This window comes from Rhinoderma darwinii, chromosome 11, assembly GCF_050947455.1.
Source record: "Rhinoderma darwinii isolate aRhiDar2 chromosome 11, aRhiDar2.hap1, whole genome shotgun sequence".
NCBI lineage: Eukaryota > Metazoa > Chordata > Amphibia > Anura > Rhinodermatidae > Rhinoderma > Rhinoderma darwinii.
The window spans coordinates 40,915,375-40,930,763 of NC_134697.1; the positions used below are offsets into that span (position 1 = coordinate 40,915,375).

The 15,389-nt window shown below is 42.3% G+C and overlaps 1 protein-coding gene across 1 annotated transcript in view; it reads left to right on the forward strand.

Moving 5' to 3' along the window:
• TMEM26 (transmembrane protein 26) overlaps positions 1–15,389 on the forward strand; it is a 49,311-nt gene that overhangs the window by 27,399 nt on the left and 6,523 nt on the right. The window contains exons 3-4 of the mRNA XM_075841145.1: positions 8,889–8,954; positions 14,595–14,815. Coding sequence (XP_075697260.1) covers positions 8,889–8,954; positions 14,595–14,815 — 287 coding nt within the window. The remainder of the gene's footprint in view (positions 1–8,888; positions 8,955–14,594; positions 14,816–15,389) is intronic.

Genomic DNA, 15,389 nt, shown 5'->3' on the forward strand with positions numbered 1-15,389 from the left:
AAGTTATGCATCTGGGTACCAACAACCTGCATGCAGCATATGTCCTAGGGGGAGCTACACTGGGGGAGTCACTTGTTGAGAAGGATCTGGGTGTACTTGTAAATCATAAACTAAATAACAGCATGCAGTGTCAATCAACTGCTTCAAAGGCCAGCAGGATATTGTCGTGTATTAAAAGAGGCATGGACTCGCAGGACAGGGATGTAATATTGCCACTTTACAAAGCATTAGTGAGGCCTCATCTAGAATATGCAGTTCAGTTCTGGGCTCCAGTTCATAGAAAGGATGCCCTGGAGTTGGAAAAAATACAAAGAAGAGCAACGAAGTTAATAAGGGGCATGGAGAATCTAGGTTATGAGGAAAGATTAAAAGAATTAAACCTATTTAGCCTTGAAAAAAGAAGACTGAGTGGGGACATGATTAATTTATATAAATATATTAATGGCACATACAAAAAATATGGTGATATCCTGTTCAATGTAAAACCCCCTCAAAAAAACAAGGGGGCACTCCCTCCGTCTGGAGAAAAAAAGGTTCAACCTGCAGAGGCGACAAGCCTTCTTTACTGTGAGAACTGTGAATCTATGGAATAGCCTACCGCAGGAGCTGGTCACAGCAGGGACAGTAGATGGCTTTAAAAAAGGGTTAGATAATTTCCTAGAACAAAAAAGTATAAGCTCCTATGTGTAGAAATTTTTCCCGTCCCTTGGTTGAACTTGATGGACATGTGTCTTTTTTCAGCCGTACTAACTATGTAACTATGACTCACAAGTGAGGTCTTCTCTGATTGGACTTGTTTGCTTTCCTTTTTCTCTCCATCCGTCTCAGACTGCCATGATGACTTTTCCATCTCCTTTGTGTCCCACTCCCTTTCATAGTGCCCTCTTTGAGTGGCACACAGTAAATGTCCCATAACACAGTAATGATGCCCCTCAGTGCTCACCTCCAAGTAATAATGCTCCCTTATTACCCCAACCATTAAAGAGGTCCCCTCACAGTAATTATGCCCCTTAGTGCCCCTCACTCAGTAAGGATGCCCCCTTAGTACCCCTCACACATTAAGGATGCTCCCTTAGTGCCTCCTCACAGTAATAATGACCCCTATGTTCCTCCCATATAGTAAGGATGCCCCTTTAGTACCCTCATAGAGTAAGGATGCCCCCTTAGTGTCTCCACCTAGGAATAATACCCCCTTAGTTGCTCCCCCACAGTATTGATGTCCAAAGTGCCCCTTAACAGTAATTATGCCACTTAGTGCCCCCCAGTAAGGAACCCCCATAGTGTGCCCACATAGTAAGGATGCCCCCTCACACAGTAAGGATACTCCCATAGTGCCTCATCGTTTTTATGCCCCATGTGTTCCCTCTACACATTAAGAATGCTCTCTTAGTGCCTCCAAATAGAAATGATGCCCCCTTAGTGCCTCCCTCACAGTAATGATGCCCACAGTGCTCCTTCACAGTAGTGATGCCACTTTAGTGCCCCACATACAGAAGTGATGCCCCTTAGTGCCACTACAGAGTAGTCATGCCCTGTTAGTGCTTCCCACATAGCAATAGGACCTCTTAAAATAAAAATAATTAATACTCACCTAGTCTCATTCCAACGACGAATGGAGCAGCTTACTCTTCAGGCCTCTTCCAGCCTGCGCTAAAGTCTGGGGTCAGTATGTGAATAATGGAACAGGGAGTTCATGGCTCCCTGCTTTACCATCATATTAAATTTTATCTGCGTCCTGAATAAGTATACAAACCACCCACCCATGATCATCATCCTCAAGAATAATATTTTAACATATGTAAATCATGGTTTGAAAACTACCTGGATAGAATGCCTTTAAATAAATATAATTGCATAAGAAGTATCATTTTAAGAACACTGTGAATCCTAAGTTATTGTAAAATAAAAGCGTCCACGTGTCTCTATGAGAGGCGTTTCAATTCTGAGCCTGCTCATAGCATCAGAAGAAGAACAATGGTTGACTATGAAGCTTCAGTGATGCCACTAACACTCCTGTTGAGGGATATTTTTCTACTCTCATTTATTTCTGAAAAGCACATTAAGGGCTTGTAACGGCTTTTTTATGTGTGACTGGATATATGTAGTTAGTGGTAACTACTCATGGAAAGGCTGTAGGTAAAATAAAATATAAAAAGCAATATTTCTCACATGAAAGACGTGATAATTAAGGAGACGTGGCAGAAACAGTCACTCCTTTTGCTTGTTTGTTACCAGGGTCTTTCCTTCCACAATGTCTGTATTGTAAAAGTGCTGTGAAATATATATTGTAAGGCAGTGAGTGGAAAGGTGGTAGATGGTGTATATATTCTACCAAGGATTCTCACCTATAAAGAGCGAGAGGCTTTAAGTATCATATAAAGTAGAGGAAAAAACATATTAGGCTGTGTTCACATCAGCGTTTCCGTTTCTTTTTGCGGAAACAATAGCATAGTCGACAGTGCTATTACTTCCGCTAAAAAAACAGAACCTTACGGAATGGAGACAAACGGAAACTATTTGCAACAGAAGAATTGCCATTGAAATCAATGGTAATGCCAACGGAAGCTATTTTTTCCGTTTGCCTTTCCATTCATGGGCTCCTCCAACGGAAAGCTGCAACAGAACCCATGAACGGAAACTAACGCTGATATGAACAGGCTCTTACTAGTTTTTCTCCTTGTTGTTTATAAGGTATGTTCTGGGACGGAGCTTGGAGGTTTTGTAGTGTTCTGGGTGGGATGAAGACTCCATTCCTAGCCCAGTACCTATTTTCCTTTTCAGTGGCCTCATTAGTAAATGCAGCTGTGCTGAGTCCAATTTAGAGCCCTAGCTGCACTTTTTAAGGTCACTCTGGGAAGAGCATCGTTGCTGATCACAAGCTGCGTACAAACTGAAGGTACAGGCTTCTGCTATATAAAATGTAAGACAGAGAGGGAAGTTATACTGTTTAGTGCTTGGACCAGCAGGTTTTTCATTTATGTTTTGTTTTGTATCATGCAACCTGCATATTTGTTGCGTGTACATATGCTGCCAAGAAAAGCCATAAAGGACCCGATCTTTGTACATTTGAAGCCTGTGTCTCTGTGAAGCCTGACTTCGCTATGACAAGTACAGCTCCATACCTCCCAACTTTCAAGTATCGCAAAGAGGGATAACCGATGCAGCGCGCATAGTGGCATTTTTTTTTCCTTTTAAGCCATGCCTCTAATCCCGGCCATACACCCCCGGTTCAGCCCACACAGTATCAAGCTCCCATAGTGCCTCCCACACAGTATAATGCCCCATGGCTGCCCCCACACAGTATAATGTCCTCTAGTTGCCACCATACAGTATAATGCCCCCATAGCTTCCACCATACAGTATAATGCCCCATAGATGCACCAATACAGTATAAAGCCAACACAGATGCCCCCATACAGTTGCCCTATGCAGTATAATGCCCAAACAATTTCCGCCATACAGCATAATGCCCCATAGCTGTCACCATACAGCATGCTGCCCCCATACAGTATAATGCCCCCTTATCTGCCACATACAATATAATACCCACACAGTAGAATGCCTCCCATAACTGCCTCCATACAGCATAAACTGACCCATACAGCATAATGCCCCAATAGCTGCCCGGATACAGTATAATGCCCCCATAGCTGCACTGATACAGTACAATGCCCCCACAGCTTCCCTCATACAGTATAATGCCCCCTTAAGCTGCGACCATACACTATAATGCCCCTTTAGATGCCACAATACAGTATAATGCCCCTATACCTGCCACCATACAGTATAATGCCCCCTAGCTTCCACCATACAGTATAATGCCATCCTAGCTGCCACCATACAGTGTAATGCCCCCTTAGTTGCCCCATAGAGTATAATGCCGCCTTTGCTGTCCCCATATAGTATGATGCCCCCTTAGCTGCCCCTAGTGCCAGTGCCCACATATAAAGTGCCAGTACCACGTAGATAGTGCCACACACAGTGCCCATGTAGATAGTGCCACACACAGTGTCCATATAGATAGCGCCACAGTGACCCCTGTAGATAGTGCCCATGTAGATAGTGCCACCCCCTGTAGATAGCGCTAACCCACCTGTAGATAGCGTCATTGGGACTCCCTCTAGGAGCGGAATCGCCAGCCAGAGCATCGGCCACGCTGTGGCCGGGGATTTCGCTCCAGGAGGGGCCCCTGACGTCACTGTCCATATATGGACAGTGACGTAAGGGGTTCCCTCTAGGAGCGAAATCCCCTGCCGGAGCATTGCCGCTCTGTGATGTCAGGGGTTCCCTCTATGAGGGGAATGTGACGTCAAGGGCTTCCCCAGGCTCAGCACTTAAAGTAGCGCTGTGCCCGGGAAGTCCTCTGTACTAATGCTGAAGTAGGGAGCTGACGGTTCCCTGGTTAAACTGTTTCTGCGTCCTAAGGACGCAGATGAAGTTGACACCGGGACATACCACCGGCTGCCCGGGACAGCGGAACACCGCCCGAAATCAGGGATTGTACCGCTGAATTCGGGTCGGTTGGTAGGTTTTGTAATGTCCATGGCTGCGGGTTGTCCGCTCCGGTCCCCTCCTGACAGCCGCAGCCACGAGTTGGGAAGAGCTGGCCCCAACCTCCTCCTCAGGAGATGCCAGCGCTCGTGTCCACTCAGCTCAGCTGGATTCCGTAGCCTGCTCTTAAAGGGGCCCGCTCTTAAAGGGGCAGCGTGCGCACCGGACCTTTTGACGAACTTTGACCCGTGAGTACCATGGACTACAAGAGGGGTCCAGCCCCCTGCTTCAATGACTGATCGTTGTTGCTGTTCCCTAGTTTATCTATGTGATAGCCGCCTAGTGTGTTACCTGTTCCTGTACCTGTTCCAGTTCCTGTTCCTAGCATTCCATACCATCCTGGTCGAGCACTGTGCTGTGCCAAAGTCGTGTCGTGCTGTATCCACATCTGACCTGCTTCACCTCACCTGACGTCTACCTGCTGCCTAGTCCCAGTCGAGCCTGCCTTGCTGCTGTCTGAGCTGCCACAGGTACCTATACGAACTATAGACATTCACCTGCGCCCTGTTGGCCAGCTTCCTTACCGCCAAGGCGGTATGGCCCAGTGGGTCCACAGACCCTTTGTGACAGGTATACAGCTCTGCAAGTCAAGGCATAGACTTAACAAGACATCTGAAGTTGTCATGTGGTATCTGGCATCAAGACGTTAGCAGCAGATCCTTTAAGTACTGTAAGTTGTGCGGTAGGGCTTCCATGGATCGGATTTGTTTTTCTAGCACATCCCACAGATGCTCAATCAGATTGAGATCTGGGGAATTTGGAGGCCAAGTCAACACCTTGAGATTGCTGAACAATTTTTGCAGTGTGGCAGCGTACATAATCTTGCTGAAAGAGACCACTGCTATAATGGAATCCCGTTGTCATAAAGGGATGTTCATGGTCTGCAACAATGTTTAGGTAGGTGGTACGTGTCAAATTAATATTCATATGAATGCTAGGACCCTAGATTTCCCAGCAGAACATTGCCCAGAGCATCACACTGCCTAGCCCGGTTTTTCCCCTTCCCAAAGTGCATCCTGGTGCCATCTTTTTCCCAGGTAAAGGACGCACACACACCCAGACGTCCACATGATGTAAAAGAAAATGTGATTCATCAGACCAGGCCACCGCCTTCCATTGCTCCATGCTCCAGTTCTGAGGCTCTTGTGTCCATTGCAGGCACTTTTGGCGGAGGCAGGGCCGGCCTTAGGATGGATGGCGACCTGTGCGGGACTCTCTATTGCTGCCGTCCACAAACCAAAAATTAACCGCATATATGGACACGCTGATACTGAAACATATATACTGTACATACATAAAGGCAGATATTTAGACCATCAGGCAAATATATATACACATATTCTGGAAGATATACAAACATAATAGTAAATATATAGACATACAAACATATATACAGACACAGACACATAAATACAAAGACAGGAACATATGGAAATACATAAAGGCACATACATAGACATACGGGCACATATATACAAGCACAAAGACAAATTCACATACACACCCATATATACACAGTGCAGATAATGTAGCAGATGTTACCTGCAGTCCTATGTAACAACACAGATAACACACAGTGATAACTCCCTGAGTACAGATAATGTCATATATGTTACCTGCAGTCTTATATAACACCACAGATAACACAGTGATAACTCTCTGAGTACAGATAATGTAGTAGATGTTACCTTCAGTCCTATGTAACACCACAGATAACACACTCTGATAACTATACCCCCCCCCCCCCACACACACACACACACACACACACACAGGCACATATAAACACACACAGAGGAATATTATATATGTATTTTTGTGCTGTATATATATATATATATATATATATATATATATCATGCAGTGCTCCTCTAAACTGGAGATACACTTTAACCCCTTACAGTCCAAGACATTTTTTTTTTCATTTTCGTTTTACACTCCCAGCCTTCCTTCTATGAATCATAACTTTTTTATTTTTCCGTCAGTGGAGTGCTGCGAAGGCTTGTTTTTCACAGGAGGGGTTTTAGTTTCTATTGGCACCATTTAATGTACTGGGAAACCGAAAAAAATTTCTATGTGGGGTGGAATTGGAGAGAACTTTGATTCCTCCATTTTCTTTTGGGTTTCGTTTTTACGTCTTTAACTGAGCAGTAAAAACAACACATTTACTGTATTCTGCTGGTCAATACAATTACGACAATACCAGATTTATATAGGATCTTAATGTTTTACTCCTTTTACAAAGAAAAAAATATTTGTTAGAAAAAAAATGTTTTTTTTTCCATTTTCTGAAAGCCATAACTTTTTTTTATTTTTCATCGATTGAGCAGTGTGAGGGCTTATTTTTCGTGGCACGACCTGTGTTTTTTATTGATACAATCTTTTAGTACATACAACTTTTTGATCACTTTTCATAAAAAAATTTCCACCGCTAAGTTGACCAACAAACAGCATTTCTGGCGTTTTATATATTTTTTCTTTTTACGAGGTTCACCATGCGCATGAAATAATGGTATATTGTAATAGTTTGGACTTTTACGGCTAAAGCGATACCAATTTTGTTTATTTTATTTTTTTTACATTATTTTAGAGGAAAAATGGGAAAAGGGGTGTTTTTTTAACTTACATTTTTTTGTATTTTTTTTTCACTACTATGAGCTGCAGGTAAGTTTTTTTTTACACAATATATTAGTCCCCCTAGGGGGCTTGAACCAGCAATCGTTGGATCGCTGGTACAATACACTGCAATACTAATGTATTGCAGTGAATAGTCATTTTTACCGGCTTTTGTTAAGCTCTGCCACAGACAGGGCTTAACAGAGGTAGAGTTAAAGCAGTCCCGGGGGCCCCTGGGAGGCCATGACAACCATCGGCACCCCACAATGGGGGCGCCGATGAGCTTACAGAGGGGGCCTCCCTCCTCTCTATAACACCTCAGATGCTGCGGTCATGATTGACCGCAGTATTTGAGGGATTAAACGGCTAGGAACAGTGCGATTGGTGTTCCTGGACATCATTGCTGGGGTTCAGCTGTATTTCAGCTGTAATACAGACCATGAGCGCACTCCATACCTTGACGTGCACTTACGTCAAGGTGAGTTAAGGGGTTAAAAAAATGAATTCTATGAATTAAATGCCATGAATTTGTTATAGTTTTATAGATGACCATATATGAAAATGTGGTGTTTCCCTTAAGGGGCAGCATGGTATAAAGGGGTTAGCACAGATATCTTCATTTTATTTGTTCTACTTTAATACTGAACACACTTACAAAGATACATATATACACATTCAGACACATATACACACACATACTGGACCATATACACATACAAACACAGGGACATATACACACATACTGTACACACAGAGACATATATACACAGAGATATACACACATAGGCACTTACCATCTCTCCTTGCTGACAGACTCACAGAGTTCTTGCAGGGGCGGTCTGTGGGTGGAGCTTCCTTCTATTCTCTGCCTCGACTATTGTTTACACCACGTGTGTAACTAAGTGAAGAGGACAGAGCAGAGGCAGAGCTCAGTGGCGCCCCTACACGCTGGGAGGGTGCAGTACCCTGTGAACTCGCACAGGCCGCACACCCCTATGGCCGGCCCTGGGCGGTGGACAGTGGTCAGCATAGGCACTCTGAATGGTTTGCGGCTAGCTGCATTGTAATGTGTGCTCTAACATCTTTCTATCATAACCAGCTTGAACTTTTTCAAGCTGGTTATGATATTTGTGCTACAGTAGCTCTTCGTCGGTTCACCAGTTGTCCTTCCTTGGACCATTTTTGATAGGTACTAACCACTGCATACCAGGAAAACCCAACCCTGCCGTTTTGGAGATGCTCTGACCAAATCATCTAGCCTTTACAATTTGTCCCTTGTCAGTCGCTTGGATCCATATGTTTGCACATTTTTCCTGCTTCCAACACATCAATTTCAAGAACTGACTGTTCACTTGCTGCCTAATATATCCCACCCTTGATATTTTTATTTTGTAACTATGGTACGCATTAAATAAAGCACTTTTTACTGAGCTATTTATATTTATTTATGTAATACTACATATAATGCAACAATGTATAGCCAGACGAGGCTTATCGACAGGGGTTACTGATTGTATTGAAGGACCAATAAGCAAACGCAGTTCCATATGCCTCCAGGATGTTATCACAGTGTACAACATAACGGTATAATGATAAATTATGTAACCTATATGACTATATTATGACTTTGTATTATGTGGTGTGTTAACATCAGTTCATTTATAACACGTTATGTTTTATTTGATCCTAATATGATATGTTTTTACCTACTTATTTTCTAGCCATGTGATAATAAAACCATAAAGGGTATTGCGTTAACCGACAACCATACCAACATTATACAAGCGGTAAGTTACACAATGTTTAATTTATTCACAAGCATGAATGATTCTTCTGTTGAGCGGTGTGAATTTTATCACTGGATGATGAATCTAGATGAAAGCTTTTGTATATATTCTTACGGTATAGTGATAAATCTGCCAACAGTTTACCGCCAACACCATGCAAGCTGAAAGCCACATAGTGGAACTAAAGCAAAAGAGGCAGGATATAATATACCCATCAGCTGTTTCTGGCTCCCACGTTCTCCAATATCTGTGTGTTTACCACATACTAAGTTATGTCCCTGTTAGGAAAGGCTGAATCACCAGGGTATTCACCAATATACTTCATGGTGGTTTCTTATTTACATGTTCCTATTGAAATACACTTCCAAAGATAGGATATTATGGATACAACATAAATCCTTTTTGATTATGGTGTAAGCATAAAAATGCTCTATATTTTTGTAGGCAGTCCGCACTTTATATCGCACTGTCATCACTTGGACCGGGATTCACAGTAACAACTCGGACCAACTTGTGTGATATGAAACTGAAATAGAAAAGTTTTTATCACTAAAGGGGCAAAAAAAACACCAAATAGAAGAGCTGTGTTCTTGAATTCAGCAAGGAAGTGAATAATTTTCTCATTCTTAGGCTAGATTGACATGAGCATTGCAAACCTCGGTCATGAAAAACTGACGTTTTTCACGTCCGATGTGCATCCGTGCTGTACCCTGCGGGATATGTTATCACGCATCCCCATAGACTAGAGTCTATGGAGGTATGTGTGAAGTGCAAAAAAATAGGACATGTCCTATATTTCACAGACCCTTTCACACACTCTGTTGAAACAACAACCCCATTACATACAATTGGGTCCAGAATTATTTGGACAGTGACAAAACTTTTGGCATTTTAGCTCTTTACGAAAACATATTGAATATACAGTTATATAATCAAAGTGGGCTTAAAGTGCAGACTCTCAGCTTTAATTTGAGGGTATTCACATCCTAATTTGAGGAAGGGTTTAGGAATTACAGCTCTATAATAAGTAGCTGCCTCTTTTTCATTGACCAAAGGTAATTGGACCATTATCTCAAAAGCTATTTAATGGGCTGCATGGGCTATTCCCTCGCTAATACATCATCAATTAAGCAGGTAAAAGATCTGGAGTTAATACCAGGTGTGGCATTTGCATTTGGAAGCTGTTGCTGTGAACCCACCACAACATGTGGTCAAAGGAGCGCTCAATGCAAGTGAAACAGACCATCGTGAAGCTGAAAAAAATGAAGAAATCCATCAGAGAGATAGCACAAATGTTAGGAGTGGCCAAATCAAGAGTTTGGTACATTCTTGAAAAAGAAGAGCGCACTGGTGATCTCGTGAACTCCAAAAGGCCTGGACATCCACGGAAGACAACAGTGGTGGATGATCACAGAATCCTTTCCATGGGGAAGAAAAACCCATTCACAACATCTATCCAAGTGAAGAACACTCTCCTGAAAGTAGGTGTATCAGTTCTAAGTCTACCATAAAGATAAGACTTGATGAGAGCAAATACAGAGGGTTCACTACAAGGTGCAAACCATTAATCAGCCTCAAAAATAGAAAGGCCAGATTAGACTTTGCCAAACATCATCTAAAGAAGCCGCCCAGTTCCGGAACAGCATGAAACTAAGATCAACCTGTACCAGAATGATGGGAGGATGAAAGTATGGAGAAGGCTTGGAACGGCTCATGATCCAAAGCACACCACACCCTCTGTAAAACATGGTGGAGGCAGTGTGATGGCATGGGCATGCATGGCTGCCAAAGACACTGGGTCACTAGTGTTTATTGATGATGTGACTGAAGACAGAAGCAGCCGGATGAATTCTGAAGTGTTCAGGGATTTACTTTCTACTCAGATTCAACCAAATGCAGCAAGGCTGATTGGACGTCGCTTCACAGTACAGATGAACAATGACCCAAAACATACTGCGAAAGTAACCAGGAGTTTTTTTAAGGCAAAGAAGTGAAATATTCTGCAATGGCCAAGTCAATCACCAGATCTCAACCCGATCGAGCTGCATTTCACTTGCTTAAAACAACACTTAAGGCAGAAAGACCCACAAACAAGCAACAACTGAAAACAGCTGCAGTAAAGGCCTGGCAAAGCATCACAAAGGAGGAAACCCAGCGTTTGGTGATGCCCATTGGTTCCAGACTTCAGGCGGTCATTGCCTGCAAAAGATTCTCTACAAAGAATTTTAAAAAACATTTTATTTATGGTATTTATTAATTTGTCCAATTACTTTTGAGCCCATGAGATGAGGAGGCTGTGTAGAAAAATGGTTGCAGTTCCTAAACGTTTCACAGGACATTTTTGTTCAATCCCTTGAATTAAACCTGAAAGTCTACACTTCAATTTCATCTCAGTTGTTTCTTTTCAAATCCACTGTGGTGGCATGCAGAGCCCAAATCATGAAGATTGTGCCACTGTCCAAATAATTCTGGACCTAACTGTAAGTTCTCATATTTGGTATTATTCCACTCAGCATAATTATTGGCACCATTTTAAGTGTTTTAAGTCGTAATGTTACAAGATAGGGCATGCCCAGACGTGGCGGATTTCTTCCGCCACTGTCCGCATCAAATCCGCACAGAATCTGCGTTGCAGATTCTGTTGCGGCTTTGCCTAAAATGGGCATTAAATTGATGCGGACTAGCCGTTGCGTATTGAGGGGAAGAGGGCTTCCCTTCTCTCTATCAGTGCAGGATAGAGAGAAGGGACAGCCCTTTCCTTAGTAAAAATAAAAAGAAATTCATACCTGGCCGTTGTCTTGGTGACGCGTCCCTCTTTCGCCATCCAGCCCGACCTCCCTGGATGACGCGGCAGTCCATGTGACCGCTGCAGCCTGTGATTGGCTGCAGCCATCACTTGGACTGAAACGTCATCCTGGGAGGCCGGACTGGAGGAAGAAGCAGGGAGTTCTCGGTAAGTAGGAACTTCTATTTGTTTTACAGGTCGATGTAAATTGTGATCGGAAGTCACTGTCCAGGGTGCTGAAACAGTTACTGCCGATCGCTTAACTCTTTCAGCACCCTGGACAGTGACTATTTACTGACGTCGCCTAGCAACGCTCTGGTAATAATGGGTGCGCACACGTAGTCACCCGTAATTATGGGTGCCCACACGTAGTCACCCGTAATTATGGGTGCACACACGTAGTCACCCGTAATTACGGGAGCCCCATTGACTTCCTCAGTCTGGCTGTAGACCTAGAAATACATAGGTCCAGCCAAAATGAAGAAATGTGATGTTAGTAAAACCAATACGCTCCGCAGCACACATAACATCTACATAACTTCTACGGACTTCATTGCAGAATTTGACTCTCCATTGAAGTCAATGGAGAAATTCTGCAATGAGTCCGCAACAAGTCCGCTACACATCCGCAACAACCATTGTATGCTGCGGACAACAAATTCTGCGCCGCAGCCTATGCTACGCAGCGGAATTGTCCGCAACGTGTAAACGAACACAACTAAAAAGCTGTGGAAGGCAATGGAGAAACGTGTATGCTGCGGATTTCCGCTGCGGACTGTCTGCAGCGGAATTCCAGAGCAATTCCGCTATGTGTGGTCATGCCCATATAGCCACTACATTAGTTTATGAAGGGAAACAAGGGATAGTGTATTTTATTACAATTTCTATACATTGATGAAAAAAAATAAAACATAGTGCTTCAATTTTATACCATAAGGAAGGTTAAAAAAAAAGAAAACAAAACATTTTGGCAAACTACAATAACTAAAATAAACAATAGTCTTTTAGAAGGGTTAATGTCAATAAATGTTGAGAACACACATAAAAATTCAAAGGTAGTCTTATCTCTGTAAAAATGTAGGGCCAACTGCTCAAGTTCCCACAAGGAAAATGGGCCAACTCTTGCACTACGATCAGAATTTAGAAAGCACAATTCTGTTCCCTAGGGGCTAGAAGGGGGGACTTCTTGTCGCAGGGTCAGCAGGGGGCGTGTCTCCGCATTGATGATTTGGTGTGGATTAACAATATTGAGGTGTGGCTTCTTCTCTGAAGGAGATGCCTCTCTCCTGCTTGCATGGATTTTGACAGTAGTCAGCACTTGGACATAGATTCATTACAGTGTGAGTGATATAGTTGCTAGGGCAGTCAACATATGTCCACTCTTCTATGAATGTGCAGGAAGTGTCCATTGTGTGAGTGGTTCATGTGGGGCACATCTGCAGCATGTACCCAGTGTAAGTGGTGCCTTTGGTACATTTGTGGCATGTTTCTAGTGTGTGCATGTATGGCATTTGTGTGTTGGTGGTGTTTGTACAGCAGGTGTCCAATGTGTGGGTACGTACATGTGCATTTTCTTAGATTCAAATATATATATATTTTTTTTATATTCATGAAATATTTATTATTTCTGTGCAGGTTTTTTTTGGTATTGAAGGGAGGGAGCCTACATGCAAAAATCTTTCACAAGGGCCCTTTGCGTCCTGTGTCCACCCTGGTTATACAGAGTATTAAATATATACTAGGTTAGCAAGAATCTGCAACTCCAAGTAACAAATGGGGCAATGTTGCCAATGAAATAGAAATCTGTTAAACACTGGGTTGGCCCAGGGTGATATTTATGGAGACATATATTTTTAAATTGTAGACTTGACCAAATCCCGTACGATAACACTGACAGGGAAATTGTGTGTTCACCCTATTTCTGTGCCCCTGTATAGCGGTGATTTAATGATCCATTACTACATTACTAGACCATTTTTATATTTTTGTTACAACTGTTGTAGAGAGGTCTGTCCCTCATTTTGAATCTACCCGCCAAAACATGTGACTGCTTCCTTATCGTAAGTAACTGACTGGGGAAAATCCAAGATGGAAGCAAGATGTTTGCAATCACCTTTTTGTAAAGTACAATTTTAACAAATAGAACTTCTCAAACCAGAAGGTCAAGGAGCTTCATGAGTGCGTGACACAGCCAGGATAAATGGCACAAAATGCAGTAAAATAAGTCAGCACTCCAATCCATTAAGGGCTATTCCCATTGTAAGTATTTATGGCATATCGATAGAATATGCCATAAATACCTGTTAGGTATGATCCCCAACTGATTTTCCATCATCTTTCAGAAGAGCAGCGATCCAGTGACCCCCATTTACCCATTCCCGGCTGTCTAGACAGGTTAATGGAAAGGTGGTCGCACTTGTGCACTGTCCTATTCATTAAAGCTTAAGAGATTAATGGAAAGAGTCGAGCATTCTGTGGATATGCCATATATTAACATGGGAATACCCCTTTTTAAAGTCTTGCTTTTTGAGAAGTTAAAAGTGTCTGAACATTGAGGCATATTCGATTTGAAGTGTTACAGAACAAATATATGACATGCTGAGGTTATTATTCAAGTGGTTTGTATGGCTAATGCTTTTGCAATATTTTTGTTCTTGGATTTCCACCAGGAAATGTGTTTCCTTAGTGTGAGATAAAATTTTAAGCTTTATGTCAATGACAGAACGAATCTACAATGTTGGAGCCAGACATAAAGAGTTGTCCGGCATTGTAATGGGTTGTTAAATATGATGTCATAACTAATCTGTCTGCACTGAAAAATTTAAAGTTACTATAAGTGTCTTGTTTCAATGCAGGGTATGGAAATTGTTCAATCATTAAATGATATTTGTCAATCGGCATGGACACTAGGACTACACCAGACCTTTCTTCTGCTTCTTATTATCGGAAAATGGTTTCTTCCAATTGGAGATGGAGTAACACGTGATCAGCTTTCTCAGCTTCTCCTTATGTTTGTGGGAACTGCAGCAGACATTTTGGAATTCACTAGCGAGACTTTGGAAGAAGTTGCCATAAGGTATATTGTATAACCTATTAAATATTCATTGTCTTGACTCTAATGCAGATATTTAGGCATTTAGGGCAAGCTTCTTGGCTGATTCCGAAATTGCTGTTGGCCAATTTGTTTGATGGAATTGGGTCAGTATGTATGTGTACAGTATGTCATAATAATTTGTACACATTGTATAATGACAGTATTTATTTATTTATTTCATAATGAAGGCAATGATTGAGTTTATCATGTCTATTTATATGTGTTCATGCCTCATATACATAACCATACATGGGAGCTAACAAAGGAAATATCACAGCGCAGGGGTTAGCAGATGGAGTATTTCCTCATTGGTGAAATATATTGTTAAAAGGTTGTCTGCATTACATGGACGGCCCATTGATTTCAATGGGCTACATGTATTGCTCTAGTTCTGCTGTGGTGTCGTTGCAGGAGAAATAAAGATTTGGCAGACATTTTCCCCCCAACTATAGCAGCTGTTTCACTATAGGTGGGCTTCTAGCAGCAGAACTCTTTCAATCAGTTAATCGACAGGAAACCATTTATGTGAGGACAAAGTGGACAATTAGTTTAAACA